Source organism: Dermacentor silvarum, chromosome 7, assembly GCF_013339745.2.
Source record: "Dermacentor silvarum isolate Dsil-2018 chromosome 7, BIME_Dsil_1.4, whole genome shotgun sequence".
NCBI classification, from domain to species: Eukaryota; Metazoa; Arthropoda; class Arachnida; order Ixodida; family Ixodidae; genus Dermacentor; species Dermacentor silvarum.
Window position 1 is genome coordinate 96771758 of NC_051160.1, and position 23429 is coordinate 96795186.

The following is a 23429-nucleotide window of genomic DNA, read 5'->3' on the forward strand; positions in this document are numbered from 1 at the left end:
CGAGCTCTTCTTCCTTTCTTCTTGTTCTGCGGACGCCAAGCGCACTGTCCACTACAATAGTATGGCTATGCTTACAAGCTTATACGGCTGAAAAACACTACCGATCCTTACTTGGTACAGCTATCCACTGATTTGCTATTCGCAATCGATGCTTCGCATTTCGGGGGAAACTGAGACATTTTTTATTATGAAGGGCTTAACCGTCTCCACACTTTTCCTCCAGCTGAAACACACCCTATTCTGTTTGTTCCTATATGTTTGTCATATATGTTTCCGATATATGTTAAACCAGGCACCCGGAGTCTTCCAACCTAATGGGATCCTCTCGCATTCGTACACATTGAAAGGTCTAATTAAGGCTGTAAACTGCTTGCATTGTTCTTGGAGAGCAATTTGCCTTATAAGCAGGTAAAGAGCAACGCGCGAGAACCACTCACAATCCTCCGATTTCTTTGATTATGCGATGTATCCGTGGCATAGGAAATGCAAACATGTCTATCTGTTCGTATATCGATTGGTAGTCTGTGCATAATCTGAAAGTGTTATCCTTCTTGGGCACAATAGTTATAGCTGATGCACTCGGAAATATTGAGGGTCAGACGGCAATAGTTGAGGCAGCACGACTATTGAAATGTACTTACTGATAACGCCTTCTATTTCGATCTATTACAGGTATTTACAAGATTGTTCTAGGGCACAAATTATTTCAATATCAATTCCGTCATCAGTTTATTTTTTGGATAAGGTAGAATAACGTATATTACCTCATGTACTATAGCGATCGACAAGCATCTCTGATCAAAAAGCAGCATTATTTTCCCTAAATTACGTTTATTCTAATCAAAACAAAGAGACTCAGGTGTTCTTCAAGGTTCTGGAGAGCTGACGATAAGTCTATAATTGATACACCATCCGTTCACTATGATGAACACATGAACCACCGCAGGTCGGCACACTCTCTATTGCATCGACTCACTCAGACTGACCCGTGAGTCTGACTCTGAGAAAGTCGTTCTCTTAGCTTTTATTTGTTTGAGTCCAAGTGAACCCGGCTGAGCAGATTTTCAGTGAGTGTAAATCTGAGTGAGCCCGACAGAGTGGGATCGCGCTGGTAACCCGGGAAAGAGATTTCTTCGCAGCTTAACGTTTCTTATAAGAGAATCGCGTGCGGTTTATCCGCTATTGATCTGATGAGTTGGCCTAGCGGGGCCTTGCGCCTCTGGGAACTCGTACAATTCCACTGCCAAATCTTTAGGTCTTTTGCGATCGCCATTTTGAGTATTGGGGATGATAGAATGGCCCTTTCACACCGTTTCCGGGATTTGGGATTTCTTTTTCAGCGGTCTGCCTCTGGATGGATCTTGGGTCTTTCTAATTGTGTAATTCTTGCTGCTATCCTGCAGAACAACTCGAATGATTCGCTTTTCGAAGGAAGCTAGTCTGGCAGTTAGCTTGCCTCTGATGCGCTTAGTTGTGGCGGCTGACCCGACGGCACCAGGCATCGGTCGTAGTCTCATTCGGGTCCGCCATTTCCTCCTCCTCGTCCTCTTCCGTCTCGCTGACTGGTTCGGGGTTGGGGGTTTGCGTTTGACTTTACCCGCTAGCAGGCGTGCTTCTCCGATTGTGATCTCATGGCGATTTGTGATTTGCGCCTTAACGCCTCGCGGAGCTCGGTAAGTTCTCTCCTGAGCTGCTGATTTTGCGCCTCGAGTGCCTGACAGCGGGAACCGGACGCATGTTCTAGCTGTGCCTTACCGACTGCCTTGTGCCTGGATGTACTGGGCCATGATCCAGTACCCTTGACCTTGCCGGACCAGGTGGTATGCTTCGCCGAGCAAGAACGGAACCTGGATCGGCATCTGGAGGTACCTTGGCCGATTCTGGAGCCGGAACGCCTCCTGGAGCGGGAGTGCCCCCTGGGGCGGGAGCGCCCACCTGATTGCGAGCGTGCTCGCGTCGCTGAGTCGCCGAATGCGGCCGCGGATGTTATCGAGTCCCTCCTTGTGTAGGTGCCGCTGAGGTCAATGTCGTCTCCTCCGGCCTTCTGCGCAATTCGCTCTCTTTGCCGTCGCCTTCTGTGTCGACGCCTTACGATGTATGGGATCTGGTAACGATGTTTGCACGCGCAATCCCCGATGACGTTGTGGCCTCCGCATGCCTTACACTTGGGCGGGCATTGGCGCTTCTCCTCGTCATTGTTTGAAGTTTTGATCTTTCCGCAGCCGCGGCACTTGTTCCTTTCCTCTTCGCTTTAAAAACAGACGTCGGATCGGTTACTCACTCTTCCACATGCGTAGCATACGTCCACCTGCCACTTGTATAATGAGCACTGAGCGAGGGCAGCGCCACACAATACAGTGTTTGGTACCCGCATGCCGTCGAAGAGAATGACGACTACCGCGGGCTTTTTATTCTACTGACTTCCCAAGCCGTTGGATTTCGTCAGGGTTGCATCGTCCAGAGAGAGGTCGATGTTCCTAGTCACACCTTTGCACGTTCCTTTGGGAGCGGCGACGTACCCTGATACTTAAAGGCGCCGAGCTTCGTGTGAATTTTGCGGACCTTTACGTACTCCTTCTCGCTTTCATCGTGAGGGGTAGAGATGATTAGAATGTTCTGTAACTTGTTCGGGTACACGGCTCACTGGATTGTTGCTCCATTAGGGCCACCGCCATGGCCAGAGCTCGGGACCGTAGTACAGTGTCAGCTTTGAATACGTCGAGGCATTCCTAGGGGCATACGATCTTCGGGGTCGATTTCCATTCCCTCGACGGCCACAGTCGCAGGCATGGTTTCCCGCTGCTTAGTAGTTATTCGCGTGGCTACGCCTACACTTACCCTCGTTGACGCTCCGAGAGTTGCCCGAGCCCGTTAGGGTTGGCACACTCGTGGCGTGGTCAGAGCTTCAAAGTACGACCATAAGAGAAAATCTACGCACCGATGAAAGTCCACTATCAGCAGAGTCCTGGGAACTTGGCGCTTCACAAAAGGTATAGCTTGCCGTGGGTCCTACTGAAGGAACTGTCGAAAACGAGAAGAACGGGAGCCGATGTGAGCATATCTGCACTGCTCGGCGCCTTCTTCTTCTTCTTAAATGTTTCAGTTTCGCCCTAAAGGCAAAGCATCGATTCTTCTTCTTCTGCTGCTGCTGCTTATTCTTCTTCTGCTTCTTCTTCTTCTTGTGGTGTGTTGCCGACTAAGCGAAGCTCTGACCGTTATGTCAATATCGCATGTGCTTCTATCGTGCGAAGGACAACCAAGTTTCTCAGATAATCGGCGCGTGTAGACAATTTTCATACTATGGTACAAACCCACACTGGGGATTAGCCAAGAAGTGGGTGACGCACTTGAAATAATGAAGATTCAAGCCAATATTTTGCAGATTGCGGAGCATTGTTGCGCTATGTATATGTGCTCGTGCGAGCTTCATATACGCCAAAGACACGGGAACTAAATCAACGCCTCAAAAAAGCTTCGCTTCGCATTGATTCCAAGCTGTAAGTTCAACCCTCATAAATTTTTTCATACAAAAATTGGTGCATAGCAATGCAAAACCACTTACGATAAACTAGGGTTTCTTTTTAAGAACTCGGTGTAGAGTACCTTCACAAAATCACATGAAAAACTGGTGCACATGTAAACGCAGCGCACATCTGCCTCACCGACTATCCCACCATGGCATGCTAATGTTGCATGTGTTATTTCCTGCTCTAATGGTAAGGTGTGTTTGATCTATGTAAAAGGAGTAACGTGGACTGTCACGTTTGCTGACGTGCGGTGCGGTGAGGAAAGACTCGAAGGCGATATTGGGACGGGTTCCACAGACGGACGTATACAATTCACACTACTCTTTTACACAGACACAAGTAAGATTCCCTAGCACATATTATCTGCTAGCGTATGAAGTCCTACGACACGGCAGACTACAAAGTTTCAATCACTCGCCCACTAACGCGCAAAGTCCGGGCGTCGCGGTATACACCCCCCCCCCCCTCCAGTGGTCGCTCACGTGTGGTCAGAACCTTCGTTGACACACCGAATGCGTCGGAGGCGGCTTGGGTAGGCAGAGGCGGTGACGCGGAGACAGCCGCTTGGTTGGTGGCTGAGGATTCTGACGCCGGAACTGCGAACGCACCAGACTCCTGTGAGCACAGGAACTGCCAGATCTCAGGAACCGGCCAGGCACGGGACACGGGCAGGACCTCGGTTAGGTGGCTTGCGACCCGTCACGAGGCTGTCCAGCGGTATACCCGGGTAGCCCTCTCGGGACTGCTTCCACGAACCTCGCTCGGCCCTCGTTCCATCAGCCCTCGTGGCCGCAGCTGCCCGTTCGCTCGCGTCTTCTCCTTTTTCTTCTGCCACCAACCCTCGTACTCTCTTATTTGCCGCGTTGTGTCGCATATGTCGTTGCCATAGTAGTCGTATTTCACCACACTACCCCTCACACAACAAAGTTGTTTCACTTTACACAACATTGCCATGCAGAGTGGGCTTGCAGCAGGAGGACTTGTTGCGCTGACAGATAGCGGACACAGTAGACAGTTCACAGGTTGCCACACAGTTCACACAGTACTAAAGAAGAAAAACACGCACTTGTGTATAAACAGCAACAGAGGCTATGTACACACATATAACTTGGATAACTAAGACACTCTGCTTATGTAATCTGCTCCAATGTTGTCACTGCCGTTGATGTGTGCCATATTCCATAACCAGTAAACTCCAGCGCAATACTCTGTTGTTCACACGCTTGACGGAATTAGAGTATGATAGTGGTTCATGGTCAGTTTGTAGGCACGAAGTTCTTGCCATAGAGATAAACATGAGTCTTTTGGATGGCCCAGACAAGGGCGAGGCCTTTCCGTTCGATGGCGGAGTAGTGTGCTTCTCTGGGCAGCAGTTTCCTACTTGCGTATGCAACCGGGTGCAGAACACCACCGTGGCGTTGCCGGAGGACAGCTCCGAGGCTTGTCGACGATGCATCTGCACGTTGAACAAACGACTGTTATAAATCTGCAGATAGTAGAATGGGCTGCTCAGAAAGTAATCGTCGCAATTCGTCGAAAGCTTCCTGGTGACGGCGCTCCCAGATCAGTTGATTGGGCGCATGCTTGCGGGTCAGTTCTGTGAGGGGTACTGATACCTTGGAATAATTTGGCAAGAAGTCTCGATAGTATCCGGTAAGGTCCAACAATGACCGGACTTCTTTTTTAGTGGTTGGCTTCTTAGCTGCTTCAATTATCTCAAGAGTCTCGATCTGCAGGCATAGAGCGCCGTGGCCTAAAATATGCCCTAAAAAGTTCACGGAGGTGAAGACAACTTCACTTTTGGAGGGCTTGATAGTTAGACAGGTGTTTTTGACTTGCTGGAAGAAACGCCGAAGTGTGTGAGCATGTTGGTCCCATGTTTCGGTGGCAATTAAGACGTCGTCGAAGTAGTGGTAGATGTTTGGGATACCGTCCACTACTTTTCTCATAAGTCTTGTGAAAACAGCTGGAGCTGTCTTAATACCAATAGGCATAAAGCGGAACTGATAGAGACCTGACGAAGATTGGAAGGCTGTCGTGTGCTTGCAATCGGGATGCATGTGGACTTGCCAATACCCTTTCGTAAAGTCGAACTTGGAAAAGTACAGACTCTTGCCCAGCTTGGCGAACATCATGTCTACTCGTGGTATTCGTTCGTTATCCATGATGACGACACAATTTTTTTGTCTAAAATCAATGCACAAGCGCATGCTGCCATCTTTCTTCTTCACGACCACCACCACCGGGAATTGGTATGCCGAGTTCGACGGTTCTATAATTCCTTGCTTTAGCATTTCCTGCACTTCATCTTCTACAGCCTTTTCAATTGCAAAAGGTACCGGGTATTGCCGGACGTGCACCGGCGTGTCCGTTGTCGTTTTTAACTGGCATTCTACGAGATGGTATTCTCGACTGGCATTCTGCAAGAATATGTATTGGAATAAAGACAACGTTTGCTTTGCTTCACCGGCTTGCTCATCAAGAAATTCTATGGCAATTTTCACGTCTTGGTAAGTTTCTTTCTTGTTCAGTGCAATAAATGGCGGGTCGTTCCCTTCATCTTCTCGGGTGTTGACCGCTGCAGCAGCTTGGTGTTCAGCCGATGGTAAGGAACATCGTTCCTCATACTTTTTGAGTAAGTTTATATGAAATGCACTTCTTCGCGTGCCCAAGTCAACGACGTAATCAAGGTCGCTTCTCTATTCAATGACGGCGAATGGTCCCTTCCACGTTAGGATCAATTTGTTGTTCTGGGATGGTAGCAACAGTAAAACTTTGGCTCCCACAGCAATGTGTCGTGCCTTTGCATTGCGGTCATAATATTGTTTTTGTGTAGTTTTCGCTTTTCGAAGCTCCTCGTGGGCTAGTTGACATGTCTGCTCGAGTCGTTCTTGCAGCTCTATACTTAGCCGTAAATCGTTTTGGTCTCTTCATTGAAATGTTTCCTAGACCAAAGCTCCTTCAGGATAGTCATCGGTCCTCGTACATAACGCCCAGTAAAGGAGATCAAAAGGAGAGAAGCCCAAGCTAGTCTGTGGGACTTCTCTGTACGTGAAAAGCAGTGGCGCCAAGTATCGATCCCAATTTTTTGGGGATTTTTTGACATATTCCCAGAATCATCTGCTTCAACGTACCGTTAAAACGTTCAACTAAGCCGTTTGCCATTGGATGGTATGGAGTAGTGGGTTGCCGTCTAAAGGAAAGCAGCCGGCTTAGCTCTTTCATGAGCGCTGAGGTGAATTGTGCACCTCGGTCGGTAACTATTTCCCGTGGGATTCCAACGCGGCAAAACATCGCAAGGAATGCCTCTGCAATTGTTTCCGTGTCAATGCTTGGTAAAGCAACTGCGTCTGGTTAACGTGTTGCGAAGTACACCATGGTAAGAACAAATCTGTTACCATTAGCGGAAGTAGAGGAAAGTGGTCCGATAATAGGACAGTTTTAGTTTAGCGTGGTTACCAGGAATTGCGGGCGTACCGGAATAGCAGGATCGAAATGCGCATGCACAGAACGCTAAACGACCCATACCGTTTACCGTGCGCACGCTATTTCTCAGAATTAACGTTACCGTGTTAGCGTGGTTCACGTAGTTTACGTAAAACATGGAGGTGGTCCCGGTCGCCCGCTTCGAACTGAATTTGGCGTTGTTTTTGTAGAATTCACTTTGTTCGCAGCAAATGACTGCGTAAACGGCTTTTGCATAGTCTCATGCCGCTTCACCGAGAGAGTGCTATGGGTAATCTTGAGGAATTTCCCAGATCGCTTCTTGTTTCGAACGCGCCTAAGCCTGACGAGAGAAATTTTCTCCGAGATGCGAGCGCCACCTGTCGGTAAAGTTTGGAGATAGGCGCGACGACGGCATATGGCCTCTGAGATTGGAATATTTCGGAGGCTATGGTAGACAGCTTGTACTGCGTGTCTGTTTCGCTGCAGATCGGCGGACATGGGAAGTAAAAATACAACGTGCTTCTGGCTTCTATTGCGCTGCCTACCGCACTTTCCGGACGCACACACACAGAATTAGGTGCCCTATGTATGCGAAGTTCAAAGCGTAATGGAATAGCGTCCCGCACGTAAACTACGCTATCACGCTATACTAAAACTCTCTTTCTGCAAAGTTCGTTTGCGGAACGGTAACGCTATTTCCCTTAACCCCGATATTACGCTAACGTTAAACTAAAACTTGTCTAATATTGACGCGTGTGCTCTAGGCAGACGACAACGACGATGGGAGCATTAATTGACTCCGTCTAGTGGGTCAGTGGGATTTTGGCTGACGACGAAGAAGACGTGTCTCTGTTCTGTTTTGCTTGAACAGGTTGTCCAGCTGTTCTTGAAGAACGTCTCCCTGCCCTCTCTCGGCGTTGTACCGCGACAGTGGTGGAGGTGCTGGGAATATTGACCACGCCTGATGCTCTGGACTCCTTCTGGGAGTCGTTCATCTAGCCCGGACGCATTGTCACTAGTTACGACCCCCGTGCATCGCTTCAGTCGTCGACTGCTAGGCCTTACCCTGGAGTTCTCCCCTCTTCAACCACATCTTTCCAGGAGCTCCACACATCTGGCAATGGCCGGAACCAGCCCACCGCAAGCACCCCAATGCAGCCAGTCTCCCAGTCAACAACAGTTAACTGTCCTTCATCCGCTGGTTCGCGATCGCTATCGCGGTGCAGCCTTCGAAGACATTAAATACTGCCTTCACGAGTACGTGCGTCGCCCAGATTAATCAGTGGACTGAGCAGTGAAAAGCTGCCCCACCTCTATTTCGCGCTTGACGACAGTGGCCGCACTTGGTATGAGAACCGCGAAGCTAGCCTATCGACATGACATGACTTTACGGCAGAAAATCACCGAGGCGTTTGCAAGTGCCGACAGACGCGACCGCGCCCAGCAGTTGATGGAGCTACGGGTGCAACAACCCAATGAGTCGGCCACAATGTTCTCCGAAGACATGGCTCGTCTCATTCTAGAGCCGACCCGAACATAACCGAGGATATGAAGTTACACTACCTCATCCGAGGTGTAAAAGAGCAGTTGTTCGCGGGGCTTGTGCGGAATCCACCAGTCACCGTCGCTGATTTTATCAAGGAGGCTACGGCTATTGAGCGGGGCCTTCGTCAACGATGCCGGCAGTACAATCGACTGTCAACCAGCACCGCAATCAATGCAGCCACATTGACTGCACAGTATCAGAGCTCCTTGCGTGCAATGATAAGAGAGATCGTCAGAGAAGAAGTTCACCGGATACTGTCACCGACACTGGATAGCCCCGTCGCGTCAATCGCCGAAGTGGTACGCGACGAAATCAGGCAGGCGTTAGCGGCCGCCGATCTTCCCGACCACCAGCGTTCCATGAGTTATGCCGCCGCTGTCTGATGCTCCTCACCCGTTACAACCACACCCCCGTAGAACCAGCCTCCGAGAGCCGCTCCTTAGTCGCCGCCGCAAGAGGAGGCATTGCGGCGCGCACCCGTGATGCCGATGCAGTCCCACCGCCAGCCGTCATTCGCCGCACCTTGGACCACCCCGCAACACGACCCTACGAGACGGCCACAATTTCGGAGATCCGACGCGTGGCGCACCGCCGATAAGCGCCCTCTCTGTCTTAACTGCGGGGGTGCCGGGCATATCTCGCGCCATTGCTGGCATCGCGACACATCATTTCAACCACTTCGTCCATGGTCTGATGGTCGACGTGCAGATGGCTGACTCCCACCTACGCCGCAACGACGCTGCTTTTCAGGGACCCCCCATAGCGAATCCGAATGACGAATCCGTGCCCAATGATCAGACTGATTTCAGCCATCGGTCGCACTCTCCAACCCCTCCACGCAGGATACCTCCTGGACGTACTTTTAATAACCCTTCAAGGCCGAAGGTCGCCCAGCCCCTGCCGGGGAAACTGAAGGCGATGACCTCTGGGGTAAGGTTGCAGGCCCGCCACAAGACAATAAAAAGCCCACAACTCGCCTGCTACAGAACGCCGAGAAGCCGATACCCACCGACTCCGAAGAAATTGTGACCGCCGACCTTGATGTTTTCGTGGATGGGCAGCCAGTGACAGCATTAGTCGGACACTGGTGTTGACTTCTCTATAATAAGTCAGGAACTCGTCCTCCGCCTAAGGAAAGTAGAGACGCCATGGACGGGACCTCACATAAGGACGGCAGGCGGCCAATTACTGATGCCTACTGGAAGATGTATTGCAAGAATTAATATTTTAGATTTTTATTTCGTGGCCACTTTCATCATTCTTCCTGGGTGCTGTAAAGATTTGATTCTTGGACTGGATTTCCTAAAGGAATATGGCGCCGTAATTAACATTCCAGACCGCATGGTGACGTTTTATAAGAGCCCTGGTTTAGTCCATTACTTATCGCCGCAACACAATGCCTTTCGTCTAACAGAAGATGACGTCGTAATCCCACCTCGGTCATGTATTCTTGTTTCGGTGGCCTGTGACGTACCGTTTCATTGCGAAAGAATTGCCGACCAAATAACCATTGTGTTGCATACTCACTGTATCTCGCTCGCACCAGGAATTGTAAATTTCACCGACGGGCGCACGAACCTATTGCTAAGAAATTTTAGCACAGAGAGACGGCACCTTCCAAAAGGCACGGCTGTGGCTTATTTTGACGGTGTTGCGGATGTTCGCGGCTGCTGTTCACGACTCGAAGAAGCGCCTACACACGACCCAGCTCCCGCACTTGACGGCAGCACTGTTTTGCCACCACACGAACGAGAACAACTTCTTACGCTATTGGCCCAGGTCGTCGACTGCTTTGCGTCGACTTCAATGAGTCGGTCGGACGCCTCTAACAAAGCACCGAATAATTACAGAGGATACGGCGAGACCCATTCACCAAAATCCTTATCGTGTGGCACCCAGAGAACGTGAAGCCATACAACAACAGGTGACAAAAATGCTTGAAGACGACTTGATTCAACCATCAACGAGTCCCTGGGCATCGCCTGTAGTTCTAGTCAAGAAAAAAGACGACAGCTTGCGTTTCTGTGTGGACTACCGAAAACTAAATCCGGTGACGAAGAAAGACGTGTACTCGCTTCCCCGTATGGACGATTCTCTCGACAGGCTTCGACACGCACGTTACTTCTCATCAATGGACCTAAAAAGCGGCTATTACCAAATCGAAGTAGACCCCACAGACCGTGAAAAAACTGCTTTTGTGACGCCAGACGGCCTGTATGAATTTAAGGTTTTGCCTTTCGGCTTGTGCTGTGCCCCTGCTACGTTCCAATGCATCATGGATACTGTGCTTGCCGGTCTGAAGTGGAAAACCTGCTTAGTGTACCTCGACGACGCCATCGTGTTTTCCGCAACGTTTCAAGAACACCTCGAATATCTTGAATCAGTTCTGCAGTGCATAAGATCCGCCGGCGTCACCCTGAAGCCGGAGAAGTGCCACTTTGTCTTTGTGGAACTACAGTTTCTTGGTCACGTCGTCAGTCACGCCGGTGTCCGGCCGGATCCTGCAAAAATTACTGCTGTCGCACAGTTTCCCGTACCACTCGACAAAAAGGCTTTCCGGCGCTTCCGCGGCCTCTGCGCCTATTACCGGCGGTTTATTGCAGCCTTTGCTCGCATTGCGTCGCCGGTAACTCGCCTCACGAGAGACGACGCTCCTTTTGTATGGGGTGATGAAGAGCAAGGTGCATTTAACGTCTTGCGGCAACGTCTCCAGACACCTCCGGTGCTTGCCCACTTTGATTAGACCACTCCTACATTGCTCCACACGGATGCCAGAAATGTTGGCTTGGGAGCTGTTCTTGTGCCGCGGCAGGAGGACACGGAAACAGTGATTGCCTACGCAATCCGAACACTCTCATGAACAGAGGCTAATTATTCCACAACTGAGAAAGACTGCCTCGCCGTGGTATGGGCGGTTCTGAAATTTCGCCCATATTTGTATGGCCGCCCTTTCAAAGTTCTCAGCGACCACCATTAACTGTGTTGGTTGACGAACCTTAGAGATCCGTCTGGACGATTAGTACGTTGGAGCTTAAGGCTGCAAGAGTTTGACATGACGGTCATGTACAAGTCGGGGAGCGACATACGGATGCTGACTGCCTGTCTCGATCGCCGATAGAGTCGGCTTCTCCACTCGAAGAAGACGATACAGAATTTCTTTGTGCTCTCAACGGCACGACCCTGAGTTGCTTGCACTCAACTACTTAGAGGGAACGTCTGCGAAAGCACCTAGAGTTTTCGCAAGAGGACTGTCGTTTGGTTTACGGGCCAAAGTCCTTTACAAAAGAAACTTTTCTTCTACCGGGTCCCCCTACCTGCTCGTCATTCCTGCAGCTCTTCGTTCGGAAGTACTTCAAGCCTGTCACAACGAGGTGACTTCTGGTCACTTAGGCTACAGCGTGAACATTGGGCAGAGTGCGGCAAAGCTACTACTGGCCGAGGTTCACCACGGCCCTGAAACATCACGTTCGTACTTGTCTTGACTGCCAGAGGCGCAAGTCACCTCCGACTAAACCAGCCGGCCTCCTGCAACCTGTCCAGGTTCCTCGAGCACCATTTCATCAAATGGGAATGGATATCTTGGGCCACTTCCTCTTCCACTGCAGGGAATCGCTTTGTTCTCGTCGCAACCGCTTATCTGACACGTTACGCTGAAACAAGGCCATCCAGAAAGGCACAGCAGCCGAGGTGGCGCGCTTTTTCATTAAGAATGTGTTGCGACACGGAGCCCCAAGCGTCGTAATTACCGACAGAGGAACCGCATTCACGGCTGCACGTTTAGATCACGCCTTGCTGCTAAGGGGAACAGCTCATCGGAAGTCGACCGCCTACCAACCACAAACCAACGGACTGACATAGCGCCTTAACAAAACAATTGAAGACATACTTTCAATGTACATGGATGTCGAACATAAAAATTGGGATGACATCCTCCCTTATATCCCGTTTGCGTACAACACGCCAAACAAGAGACGACGCGCATGACTCCGTTCACCCTTGTTCATGGCCGGGATGTACGAACGATGTTGGATGCAATGGTTCCACACGAATTTGACGACACTGAAACGGACGCCGATGTGTTCACGCAACGCGCCGAAGAGGCTCGGCAGCTCGCGCGCGTATGGATCTGCCAGCAGCAAGCCTATGACGCAGGCCGCTATGATGCCCACCGTAGAACCGTAAGCTATGAAGTCGGCGACAGAGTGTGGGTTTGGATACCCATACGGAAACGAGGCCTCTCCGAAAAGCTGTTAAGAAGATACTTCGGCCCATATCGAGTATTGCGGCGGCTCAGTGATGTCACCTACGAGGTCGTAACCGATAGCCCCAGCTGTACGAGGCGCCGCCCGCACCGTCCCTAACTTGTGCATGTTGTACGCATGAAGCCGTATGTGAGTGAATGACTATGCGAGTGACCCTTACTTCCTCAAGTGGCACTTCTGGTATAGCATCGGGACGATGCTCTTCTAGGGAAGGACAAATGGCGCGTGTGCTCCGTGAGCATTAACGGACTCCGTCTAGTGGGTCAGTGGGATTTTGGCTGACGACGAAGAAGACGTGTCTGTGTTCTTTTTTGCTTGAACAGGTTGTCCTGCTGTTCTTGAAGAACGGCTCCCTGTCCTCTCTCGGCGTTGTACCGCGACAATATCAATAGCGACTCAGCTAGAAAGGAGTATTGATCATCGGCATGTTTCCAAGAGGTACACGTCCTACCAGGTGTTTTGGGACAGTCCTCAGACAAATGTCCCATGATTTCAGGAACCGGGTGACATCAGTTTGGACGCCAGGCCAGTATAATTCTTCTGAGACCGTATCGACCGTTCTCTTTGTCCCTTGATGACCAGAGAGGATCCTTTAATGCGCTATCTTCAGGACGGAATCCTAAAAATCTCTCAGAACAACAAGCTGTTCGATTTCTCTTTTTGTCGCAGATTTATAACGCCGGAAGAGAATATCATTCACTACTATAAATGTAACAGTGGTAGATCGCGTGGTTTTGGTCTTGCCTACGTCCGCGAAGCAACCACTGAGACTTCGATCTTCCTTCTTAACTTTGCCAAAGCATCGGGAGTGACGTCTAGCGGGTTTATAAGGGCTACTGGCAGCCTTGTTGAAAGGGAATGTGACACAGCAACTGTAGTAGTAACGTGAACTGGGTAGGTCTTCTCCTTGTCGTGCGGCCCACCCTCAGTACTTTCTTGGCAATGCAGTGCAGTAGGCTCCATCTTCGCATCTGTGCCTCCAGGTAACTCGAGAGAGGGGCAAGCACCGTTAACATTGCCCAGAACAACGTCATACAATGGACGCTCCATGCATATGGCACGCACAGTGCCTTTAAAGAACGGACAGTCGACTTGGACTTCAACTTCTGGAAGGTATTGTGCGGAACTATCTAATAAATAGACAATGCGCGTTTCCCAGTAAACTTGTTTGCTGGCACAAGAGAGCGCTTTACTTCAACAGTGTCGCAACCGGTATCTCTCCAGTTACGGGTTGGCCTTCTAGATGCCCTTTTGTTGTAGGTATTCCTTCTGTTCGTAGTTTTGGCCCAACGGTGCTTTGCGCACCTGAACCAATATTTTCAGAACTGCGGTATTATGTGTTTACAGCATGTGTGTTCCGTTCTTGCCGTCTATCTTTTGCGCTTGGTTGGCCGCGTTGAGAAAGAGAACACGAAGCTTCGTTGCGGTACTTCGGGTTTTTGGTAAAACCTTCCGATCCATGCCCAGGATTCTTCCCTTTCCAACCGGTCGCAGCTTTAGATCCGCTAGTCCTAGACCAGCAGTCCGACGGCTTGTGTCCTTGCTTGTTGCATATGAAGCAATGGGGCTTCGCTTGACCGCTTGGTGGCTCATTAGCTTGTGTCCCACTCTTCACATACACCTTTTCTTCTCGACCTCTAGCCAGATTTGTCAGGCATTGCGCTTCGAGATAGTGATCCACCTTTGCAACCTCGCTGCTCCAGAAAGATGGCAAGCTTCTGATCACGTCTTCGCAAGAATTGTTCGGAGACAACCTTGTTTCTCAAGGTGTCATACTGTCTTATGGGTTTTGTTCAACTCTTGCCAGTGATCAAAATACCCAATCAACCTGCCTGGAAATTGGCGACTTGTTTGGCCATTGTCGGGCTTGGCCTCGCGAAACTTGATTCGATAACCCCTTTCCGTAAATCGAAACCTCTGGAGCAATGTTGCCTTAAGCTTAGTAAAATCAGTCACGTCTTCAGCGGACATGCGCCCGACGACAGTGAGTGCCTCCCCAGTTAAACACAAGCTCAGAGATAGGGCCCACTTGTTGCTAGGCCACCCTTGGTCTCTGGCCACTCGCTCGAACCTCTGAATGTATGCGTCAAGCTCATTCCGAGCTTCATTGAACGCTGGAATTAACTTGTGCGGGCTTCGAAAACCTTGATTATTCGTTTCCCGATCACTTGAGTCGGCTGTGACTGCTTGACTTGGCTGTTTCAATTCTTGCACGCAAAGTCGTAGTTCCAACCACTGGTGTTCTCCAGCTAGCCGCTCCAACTCTCGTGCATGGTCCTCTTTGGCAGCCTCACACTATTGTGAGCGGCGTTCTCTTTCTCTGCTACGCTCATCCATCCACTGCTGGAGTGCCTTGCATGTGAGTCCCAACTCTTTACCGAGACCTATCAGTTTTTCGGCATCCATCCTCAACCACCATACGCAAGAAAGTAAGACTCTCAAAGGTGTTACGAGAGTTTAGTCCTGTTCGCGGACGCCAGATAATGTAAAAGGAACAACGTGGACCGTCATGTTTGTTGACGTGCGGTGCGGTGAGGAAAGACTCGAAGGCGATATTGGGACGGGTTGCACAGACAGACATGTAATTCACGCTACTCTTTTACACAGACTCAAGTAAGATTCCCTAGCACATATTATCTGCTAGCGTATGAAGTCCTACCACGCGGCTGACTACAAAGTTTCCATCACTCGCCCACTAACGCGCAAACTCCGAGCGTCGCGGTATACGCCCCCCCCCAGTGGTCGCTCACATGTGGTCAGAACCTTCGTTGACACACCGAATGCGTCGCCGGCGGCTTGGGTAGGCAGGGGCGGTGACACGGCGAAAGCCGCTTGGTTGGCGGCTGAGGATTCTGACCCCGGAACTGCGAACGCACCAGACTCCCGAATGCACAGGAACTGCCAGATCTCAGGAACTGGCCAGACACGGGACACGGGCAGGACCTCGGTTCGGTGGCTTGCGACCCGCCACGATGCTGTCCAGCGGTACACCCGGGTAGCCCTCTCGGGACTGCTTCCACGAACCTCGCTCGGCACTCGTTCCATCGGCCCTCGTGGTCGCAGCTACCCCTTCGCATGTGTCTGCTTCTTCCTTTTCTTCTGCCACCAACCCTCGTGCTGTTTTATTCGCCGCGTCGTGTCGCATATGTCGTTGCCATCGTAGTCGTCTTTCACCACACTCTATATACTGCAGTACATGACGTGGTAATGTACGAGGGGAGATCAAAAAAGTTTTGCAACTTGGCTATAAGCAAATATCTCAGTGATCTTTCTCGACCTTTCGTTTAGGTCATCCCTCCAGCCTAGCAAAATCTGAATATCAAGCCTTCCAGTTCGTTACTTGGTCTGCATCAGTCAGTCAAACATTGCGTCCTCCCACGATTTCAAGCTTGAGTACCACAGCGTTATCTATATTTTTGTGCAAAGACGGATGTTCTGCGAAAGAAATCCTCATTTGGATGATGAATGTGTATGGCAGTGAATGTCCTTCATAAGCTGCAGTGACTCCGGGGTTGAATGATTTTAAACGTGACCGTGTGCACATGGGAGACGACCCAAGGTCACGGCGGCCGACCACTTCAACCGATTTGGACAATTCAGCCTCAGCAGAGAGCCCTATCATGAATAATCGTCCTATCAAGGTGTCCGAAGTTGCTGGAGAATTGAACATTTGTTATGCCAGTGGTTTCGCAATCATCCACGATGTTTTGGGTATGTTGAAGGTTTCGGCACGATGGGTGCCACGGAACCTCTCAGCGCAAGATCAACTCCACTGCGTGCATTCTTCAAGGGAACTTTTTCACCTCTATTCAAGCGACCCAGAATATTTTCTCTCCTCCTTGTGACTGGGGATGAGACGTGAGTTTATCAGTAGGGGGGACCCAGAAACAAACCAGCTGTCTCTGCAGTGGAGGCATTCGGGGTCCCCTCCGGTGAAAAAATTCAAGACCCAACGCTCAGGGAAGAAAGTGATGGGGACACTTTTTTGGGATGCAAAGGAGATCCTGCTCATCGAGTATCTTGAAAACAGTAGCACAGTTACAGACGAATATTCCGCCAACATTCTTCGAAAACTGCATAAAGCCATCTTGGAAAAACGCCGAGGATTAGTGACAAATGTTGTCCTCCTCTTGGACGACAGCGCCCCGGTTCACAGGTCTCATGTTGCCCAGGCTGCCATTCGAGAGTGTGGTTTCGAACAGCTGGACCACACCACCATACCGTCCCGACCTGGCCCCGGGTGACTTTTATTCATTTCCGAAATTGAAGAAACACCTCAAGGGAACGAGGTTTGATGACTTGAACACGTATCGAACTACAGCAGAGGAGTTGCTTGGCAACCAGGAAGAAAGTTTTTTTTTGCAAGGTATCAAAAGCCTTCCAGGAAAATGGGAGAAGTGCATTAGTGTGAGGGGAGAATATGTTGAACTATAATTTTTTTCTAAGGTCTGGCAGTTTTCCTGATATACGAGTTTCAAAACTTTCTGATCACCCCTGGTACATTCTGGTTACGCGTATGTTAAGGGAAATTATTTCCACGTTATGTTGCCTCTGGTTGCTTACGACTACATCACATTTCTCAGACCGGAGTTTGACCCAGGATTGAATGTCGTTCACTTCCAACTCAAACATTTTAGGCTGTGGAGTTCTTGACGTAAACTCACATAATGGTTAAACTCTAAAGTCATCTATTAAGAATAGAGGTTGTAGCTCTTTCCAGAACGTTGCACATTTTCACGTCTGGCGCAAGCATTCAGCCCATTCTCGATGGCCGTTGCAGTAACAGCAATGAAGAGCTTGCTTCTTATGGCATCCAGATCGATGCCCGTCGGTGCACGTCAGCAGTTTACGTGGACGTTCTTGGTACATGAGGTCTCCAGTCTTCCACAGACAGTCATTGCAGTGGTAGCGCTTGCAGCTGTTAGCTGAGGGCCCTGGTGTGATAGGAATAGACTATGTTGGATATGCGCGGTCGAATCTGCGTGACTGTTCTGGTGCGCGATGGACGAGGAAGAAGAAGGGCCGGTGGCAGGCGCTGAAGGGGCAGCCATGTCACCAGTCTGAGCTGCTTGGTCTGGGCTTTCATCCCGTAGAGCCGAGCAGTCTACCTATACCCCAGGCCGGTGTTCCTGGTTGAACTGGGAGAGTGGTCCGGGCTGTCGCTGTACCTGGGCTGAGCCTATGCTCGGTCTGAGCCTTTGCTTGGTCTGGGCTTTCGACCCGAACGAGCCGAGCTGTCCATCTACCCTAGGCCGGCGTTCCTGGGTGAGCTGGAGAAACAGGTCTGGCTGTTCGTGTGCCTGATCCGGCCTGCTCCACTGCTGGGTAGGCAGAGTAATCACTGCAACCCCTCGTGATGTGATTGTGTGATACCGACACGCTATAAGACTTCATCCGAAGGTGACGCTGTATAAGCGACAGACAACTAGAAGTGCATTCTGAGTGTTATCGTGTACGTCGTCCTAGTGCCGTCTCCGTGTCATTAAAGCCTCTTTGTGTTCATTGTGCCATCCTTGTGTGTTTGAGGCCTGGGCCCACAACATAACCATCACACCTGGCAATGATTGGAGCCCAAGTGCAGAAATCCGCGGGAAAAAAGAAAATCTGAAGAAACAGCTTCGGTTCACTGTCTGATGCCCCGTTGTCACTACTGCCTGCTTTTTGAAGAATAATCAGAATCCTTAAGGCGACTTCGTCATGTGATTTCGTGGTTCCATCTTTATTTGTCTGTTCAAATTACATCGTAACAAAATTTGATATTTATTATAGAGTAAGAGAGAAACAACATTATACAGAGATGTAAAAGCATTCATGTCTTCTTGGGTGCCTTGAAATTGAAGATATGGGCTGAATGAGTATAATAATTTTTAATAACCTTCAACGACGCTAGCATAGACATACCGACAAAGCGGCAACAATAATCTAACGAAGGTGCGTATTTTGCGGCGTTTTCGGTCCAACGGTGAATTCTGGTTCAGTACTTTGGAAAAGTATGCCCTGGCATTTTGGTTGGTAAATACGGAATGATGTACTTGTGAACTTTGCAAATGCCTTCCTACAGCCATTGCTAGGGCCCTGCACAATGGAGGAATTTCTAACTAGGAGGTCATAAACATGTCCGTAATCTGAAAGAGAGAGAGAGAGGGAGAGAAAGAATTATGAATCATCACTTCTCCTTATTGAAATCGAGAGGAAGTCCCATACTACTTGACACTTACGAAATAATAAGCTTTTGCTACTAGCGAAAACAATGCAACGAATCTCCAAAATGTATACGTATACATTATTTTTATGCTCCACAAAACTTTGTAGAGATTATTGTAAAAGAAATATCTACTTCGTGTATTTGTACAGTTTACCTGGAAAGCATTACATGATAAACTTGATACATACAGCAGCGAAGCACATTTTTGGGGTATGATCACGTCTTTTTTGACAGGACTCACGCGAAATAAACTAGTTCATCATTCTCACTTTAAGTTTACTGCAAATTGTGCATGACACTGTATTACATTAGGAGCATTTTATATTGTAGATAGTTGTGTGTATTTAGAGAGCACCTTTACACAGGCAAAACGTATTTGATAGAAATACATTACCCCATAATGTGTGCGCGCACATGCTTCGCGGGTCTTAAACTTAAAACAGCGGTGTCTGTTTTTTTTTCAAGGGTAAACGTTACGCTCAATAATTTTGTAAAAATGAAAAGTAGGTGGAGCTACCAATAAACATCTATAAAGTTAGACACTTACGGACGTGTTGTTTTAAAATTCGGCGGCATTTTTAGGCCCTAGGACAACACAGTATTGCTTTTATTCTAAGTGAATTATCTGGTTTAAAAGTTACATATCTGTATGAAAATTCAACCTCTATGGCTGCTTTCTCAATGGCATTTAGTAATGTTCAAAAACGGATACAATATTTTACTTTGAAACTATAATTTCATTAAAGCCAAGTTGAACATCTGAAAAACATTTTGATGAACTTCTTGCGGAGGATGTATTTACCTATCTAGTATATATGTGGCACAGTTGCCATCTGCCAAATACCTCCTGGTAACCAATATATATGGTCACCAGTCACAATAAATGCTGTTCGTCAAGAGACATGACATTCACGGCGTGTTTTCATATCACAACAAAATGACGATGGTGCCCCTCGAAACAGGTATTCAGGAAATAAAGGATGTCACAAGTAACTCGATCGCCACCCCTATTTTTGCATTTCTGTGTTGCGGTTGCATGCGGAATCGTGCTCTGATGCAAAAATGCTACTTATGAAACTAAGTCGCTGACTGTCAGTGGGAGCGCTTGAACATTCTGAAGGAAAACGACGAAGCGCACCTCATAGCCTAATACAATGCGAATTTTTGGAAGCTTCGGTTTTGAAAACAAGGCCTTCTTTTTGGCGACTTCACAGGTGTTTCGTCTACGCGGGATCTAGGTGTCTATCTGGTCTCTTTTTCAAAAAACAACGTTATCGCGCCTTAGGAGCCCATAAGAAGAAGCAAAACCTCAGAAAATGTAAGAATCAACGAAATAGAAGCGATAATGAGTCGCATATTCGGTAAAAATAATAGTAGGAGTGCAATTAGTGCCAATATAGTTCAAAATACCCACACTGCGCCATTGACTGCAGTACCTCTAGCGTAGACCTGCCTGGCCTTTTGGTGTAAAAAAAAGGCGTATCGACGCGCAAGAGAACGGCGTACATGCGCGTCAAAAAAGACAATTAGGAAAGTAACATTAATAAAACAAATAGAGCCTGCGGAGAAACAAAAAGTAAGGTCTAACAAAGGAGCGAAGAAAATAATAAAAATAATGCGGAAAAAATGCAATTGTTCAACAATGCATCACATTTTAGTGCTCTGATTTCGGTACACCTGAATACATGCGGGGTGATTGTTTTTTGGTTTTCCAGAATTTTCCAAAATCGCGCGTGGTCATAGCATATTCCTTGTCCTTCAGTTTTATCGCAGAGTGCACATTACTCGCTCGAGCAACTGCAAATGATATCCAAATAATTAACACAAATGTATTATTAATCATAATTACTATACGGCATATCTTGCAATTTACGAAATGTAAATTGCAAATTTACAAAATGAATTTCCAAGATGACTCCAGTTTCGAAGTAATATTTCCCAAAGTACAGGACAAAATTCATGGGCGTTTTACATACTTTTGTGCTTGAATGCATAAAAAAGCTTTTTTTGGTTTTAAAGTAAATAGAACAGTGCACTTTGTACGGCGAGTTGGATGGCACAATTTAGAGCATGCATGGGCTCGGGCTTACCCGAAAGCCCGGGCCGGGCCGGGTAGGCCAGTTTTTTCACGGGCTCGTGCCGGGCTCGGGCACTGACCCGGGCCCGGGCCGGGCTCGGACTTTCTGGTGGTGTGCATGTAACGTGCAGCGAGTTATCCTCGCGTGTCTCGACTCTGAAAAACCTGTCGCCCCGGCGCTGATGGAAGCTAGCAGTGCTACTACTGTGTACTTCCCTTTTCTTCTTCCGTCTTATTTTGCGCTCTTTGAACAGAATGTAAAGTCCAGAAAGACCGAAGTCACCTCAAACCAAACGATGACGTTGTATTCCTTCTCTAAGTCAATGTAATTAATGCTTTCAGTGCGGTGCAAGCGCGTTCGCGACTTGATAAATCTTCAAAGGCGAATTGGTAAAACGATGACTGGTAAGATAATTCGTCACGCGGCAGAAATATGGCACTGCGTCCATCCATGAGCGCACGCATGTTCTCAACCGGCCGCCTAGCAATAGCGCATTACGCTGCACCACGGAGGAACGAGAAGCTTTCTTTCTCCATTTACTGCATCGATGCGCTGCGCCCACGACCGGTCATGGCTGCGCTTCGGCTATAGAGTGTACTAGAATACGGTTGAGTGGGGCGAGCGGCTGGGGCGGCGCATGCTTTGCAGTGAGGCACCAGACGTGGAAAAATACTGTGGTGGCGCTGCGACAGAAGTGATTGGGCCGCATCAAGGTAGCGCCGTTGGAAACTGCTGGCGATATGCCTCGGCAGGGTCATTCGTACTACGTCGCGCGCTGGTATGTGCGTTCAGACCACTGAAATGGTGTTCATAATTGCATATGACATGTATTTATGCCATAAGAATTAATTAATTTCATTCTCTTCTTTATTTTATTCTTTAATGCCGCTCGATGATCTTTTTCGGTCTCGGGCAAGGTTCAGGCCGGTTTCGAGCCGGGCTCGGGCCGGGCTTGGGCCTAAGGTAAAGGGGTGGCGGGCCGGGCCGGGCGGGTAACGTAGATTATTTCCGGGCCCGGGCCGGGCTCGGGTCTTGCCATAAAACTTTTGGTCGGGCTCGGGCGGGCAGCCCAACGTAAAAATCGGCCCGTGCAGTGCTCTATGGCACATATTTACAAACCGATGCCATTCTCGAAAATCATTGCGAGTCGATACGCCCTGTAAATTCACCAAACTAGCGAAACATTTCATTTGAGAATTTTCGTTAACCAGTTGAATATGTGGTTTGCTTTCTGGTGCATGGTGTGTCCGCCTCTTTGACGAATAATCGAGCGATGGACTAGAATTCTATTTCTAAATTTCTAATTTTCGATTTCTGAATTTCAGTAAACCGTAAAACTGAACCCACCGCATACGAAATACGCCGACCTTGTCTTCTTTGAAGGCGATTATGGTTGACAGATACTCCTTTCGTTCTTTTTTAGCGAGTGATGGCAGTAGCGAGGAGAGAGGAACTAAACAGCTGGTCACCTTATCGAAGCATCGTAGATGTAACAGAAAGCGTAAGTATATGTAAAATACACTTTGGACACTCTCCTTTCTTCTTAAATTGCGCTTATCAATGTAGTTGTCTGAGAAATATCACTCTATCGGTACAAAATGATCTCATTTTGTGTGCGCTACATATTTCGATGACACAATATACTTTCTTTATACACTTACTTATTTTATACATTTGCAACACTATGGATGGACATTCTTCTGTATTTTTTTATCCTTCTTCTATGGGATCTCAATAAATTCCTGGCAAGTGTAGCGGCTGTGATGCTTTTATTTCGTGCTTCCTTCCTTGTGCTGCACTGGCTTGGCAGGTGTAGGCCTGTTGCAGAATGAATAGTTGGTAGCGACGCCTCGTACATGCTTTATTTGTCGTTTTTTTGCGCAAGTACACTTTTTCGGTCCTTCGAAACAGTTTTGTGTGAAGCATAGCTTTTGCTAGCATGTAGGGTGCTAGGAACTGCGAAAGCACAGTACAAACTCGGCTTACGCAAGACAATGAAAGTTTGGGATATCGCTGTGAAGTATTGTCTTTTTCAGTAAACATAATTACAGAAAGAATGACGAGTGTAAGCCAGCCTCGCGCTTCTGTTTTTTCTCACATACATTAAGCGGCTTTTTTAACTATAGCTATCTCCTCAGATGCCACGCTTTCGGTCGTTTACGTGAACTAGTTCTTTTAGTTCAATAAGTACAAAATGCGGAATGCATACTGCTTCTAACGTTTAGCTAATACCTGTTTTGTTTCATTCTTTCTTTCTGATGTAAAAAAGAGTAATAAAAAGGAGAGATAGTAGGGTGCCCTAATTATTACACTTGAATGTCTTATTACCTTTGGGGGCCAATTTAGCAAGAAAATAACACATTT

The 23429-nt window shown here is 48.4% G+C and overlaps 1 protein-coding gene across 9 annotated transcripts in view; it reads right to left on the minus strand.

Annotated features, from left to right (window-relative positions):
* LOC119458301 (uncharacterized) overlaps positions 1-23429 on the minus strand; it is a 125255-nt gene that overhangs the window by 62355 nt on the left and 39471 nt on the right. The window contains exon 6 of one of the 9 annotated variants that reach the window (XR_007467958.1): positions 18610-18907. The exons of 7 other annotated variants lie outside the window; for them this stretch is intronic. Coding sequence is in view for 1 of the 2 variants with exons in the window: in XM_049671047.1 (XP_049527004.1) it covers positions 22732-22883 (152 nt within the window). In the remaining variant the exon portion in view is untranslated. Of the gene's footprint in view, positions 1-18609; positions 18908-22716; positions 22884-23429 lie in introns of those variants that run through there. One more of the 9 variants, XM_049671047.1, reaches the window with a different exon arrangement.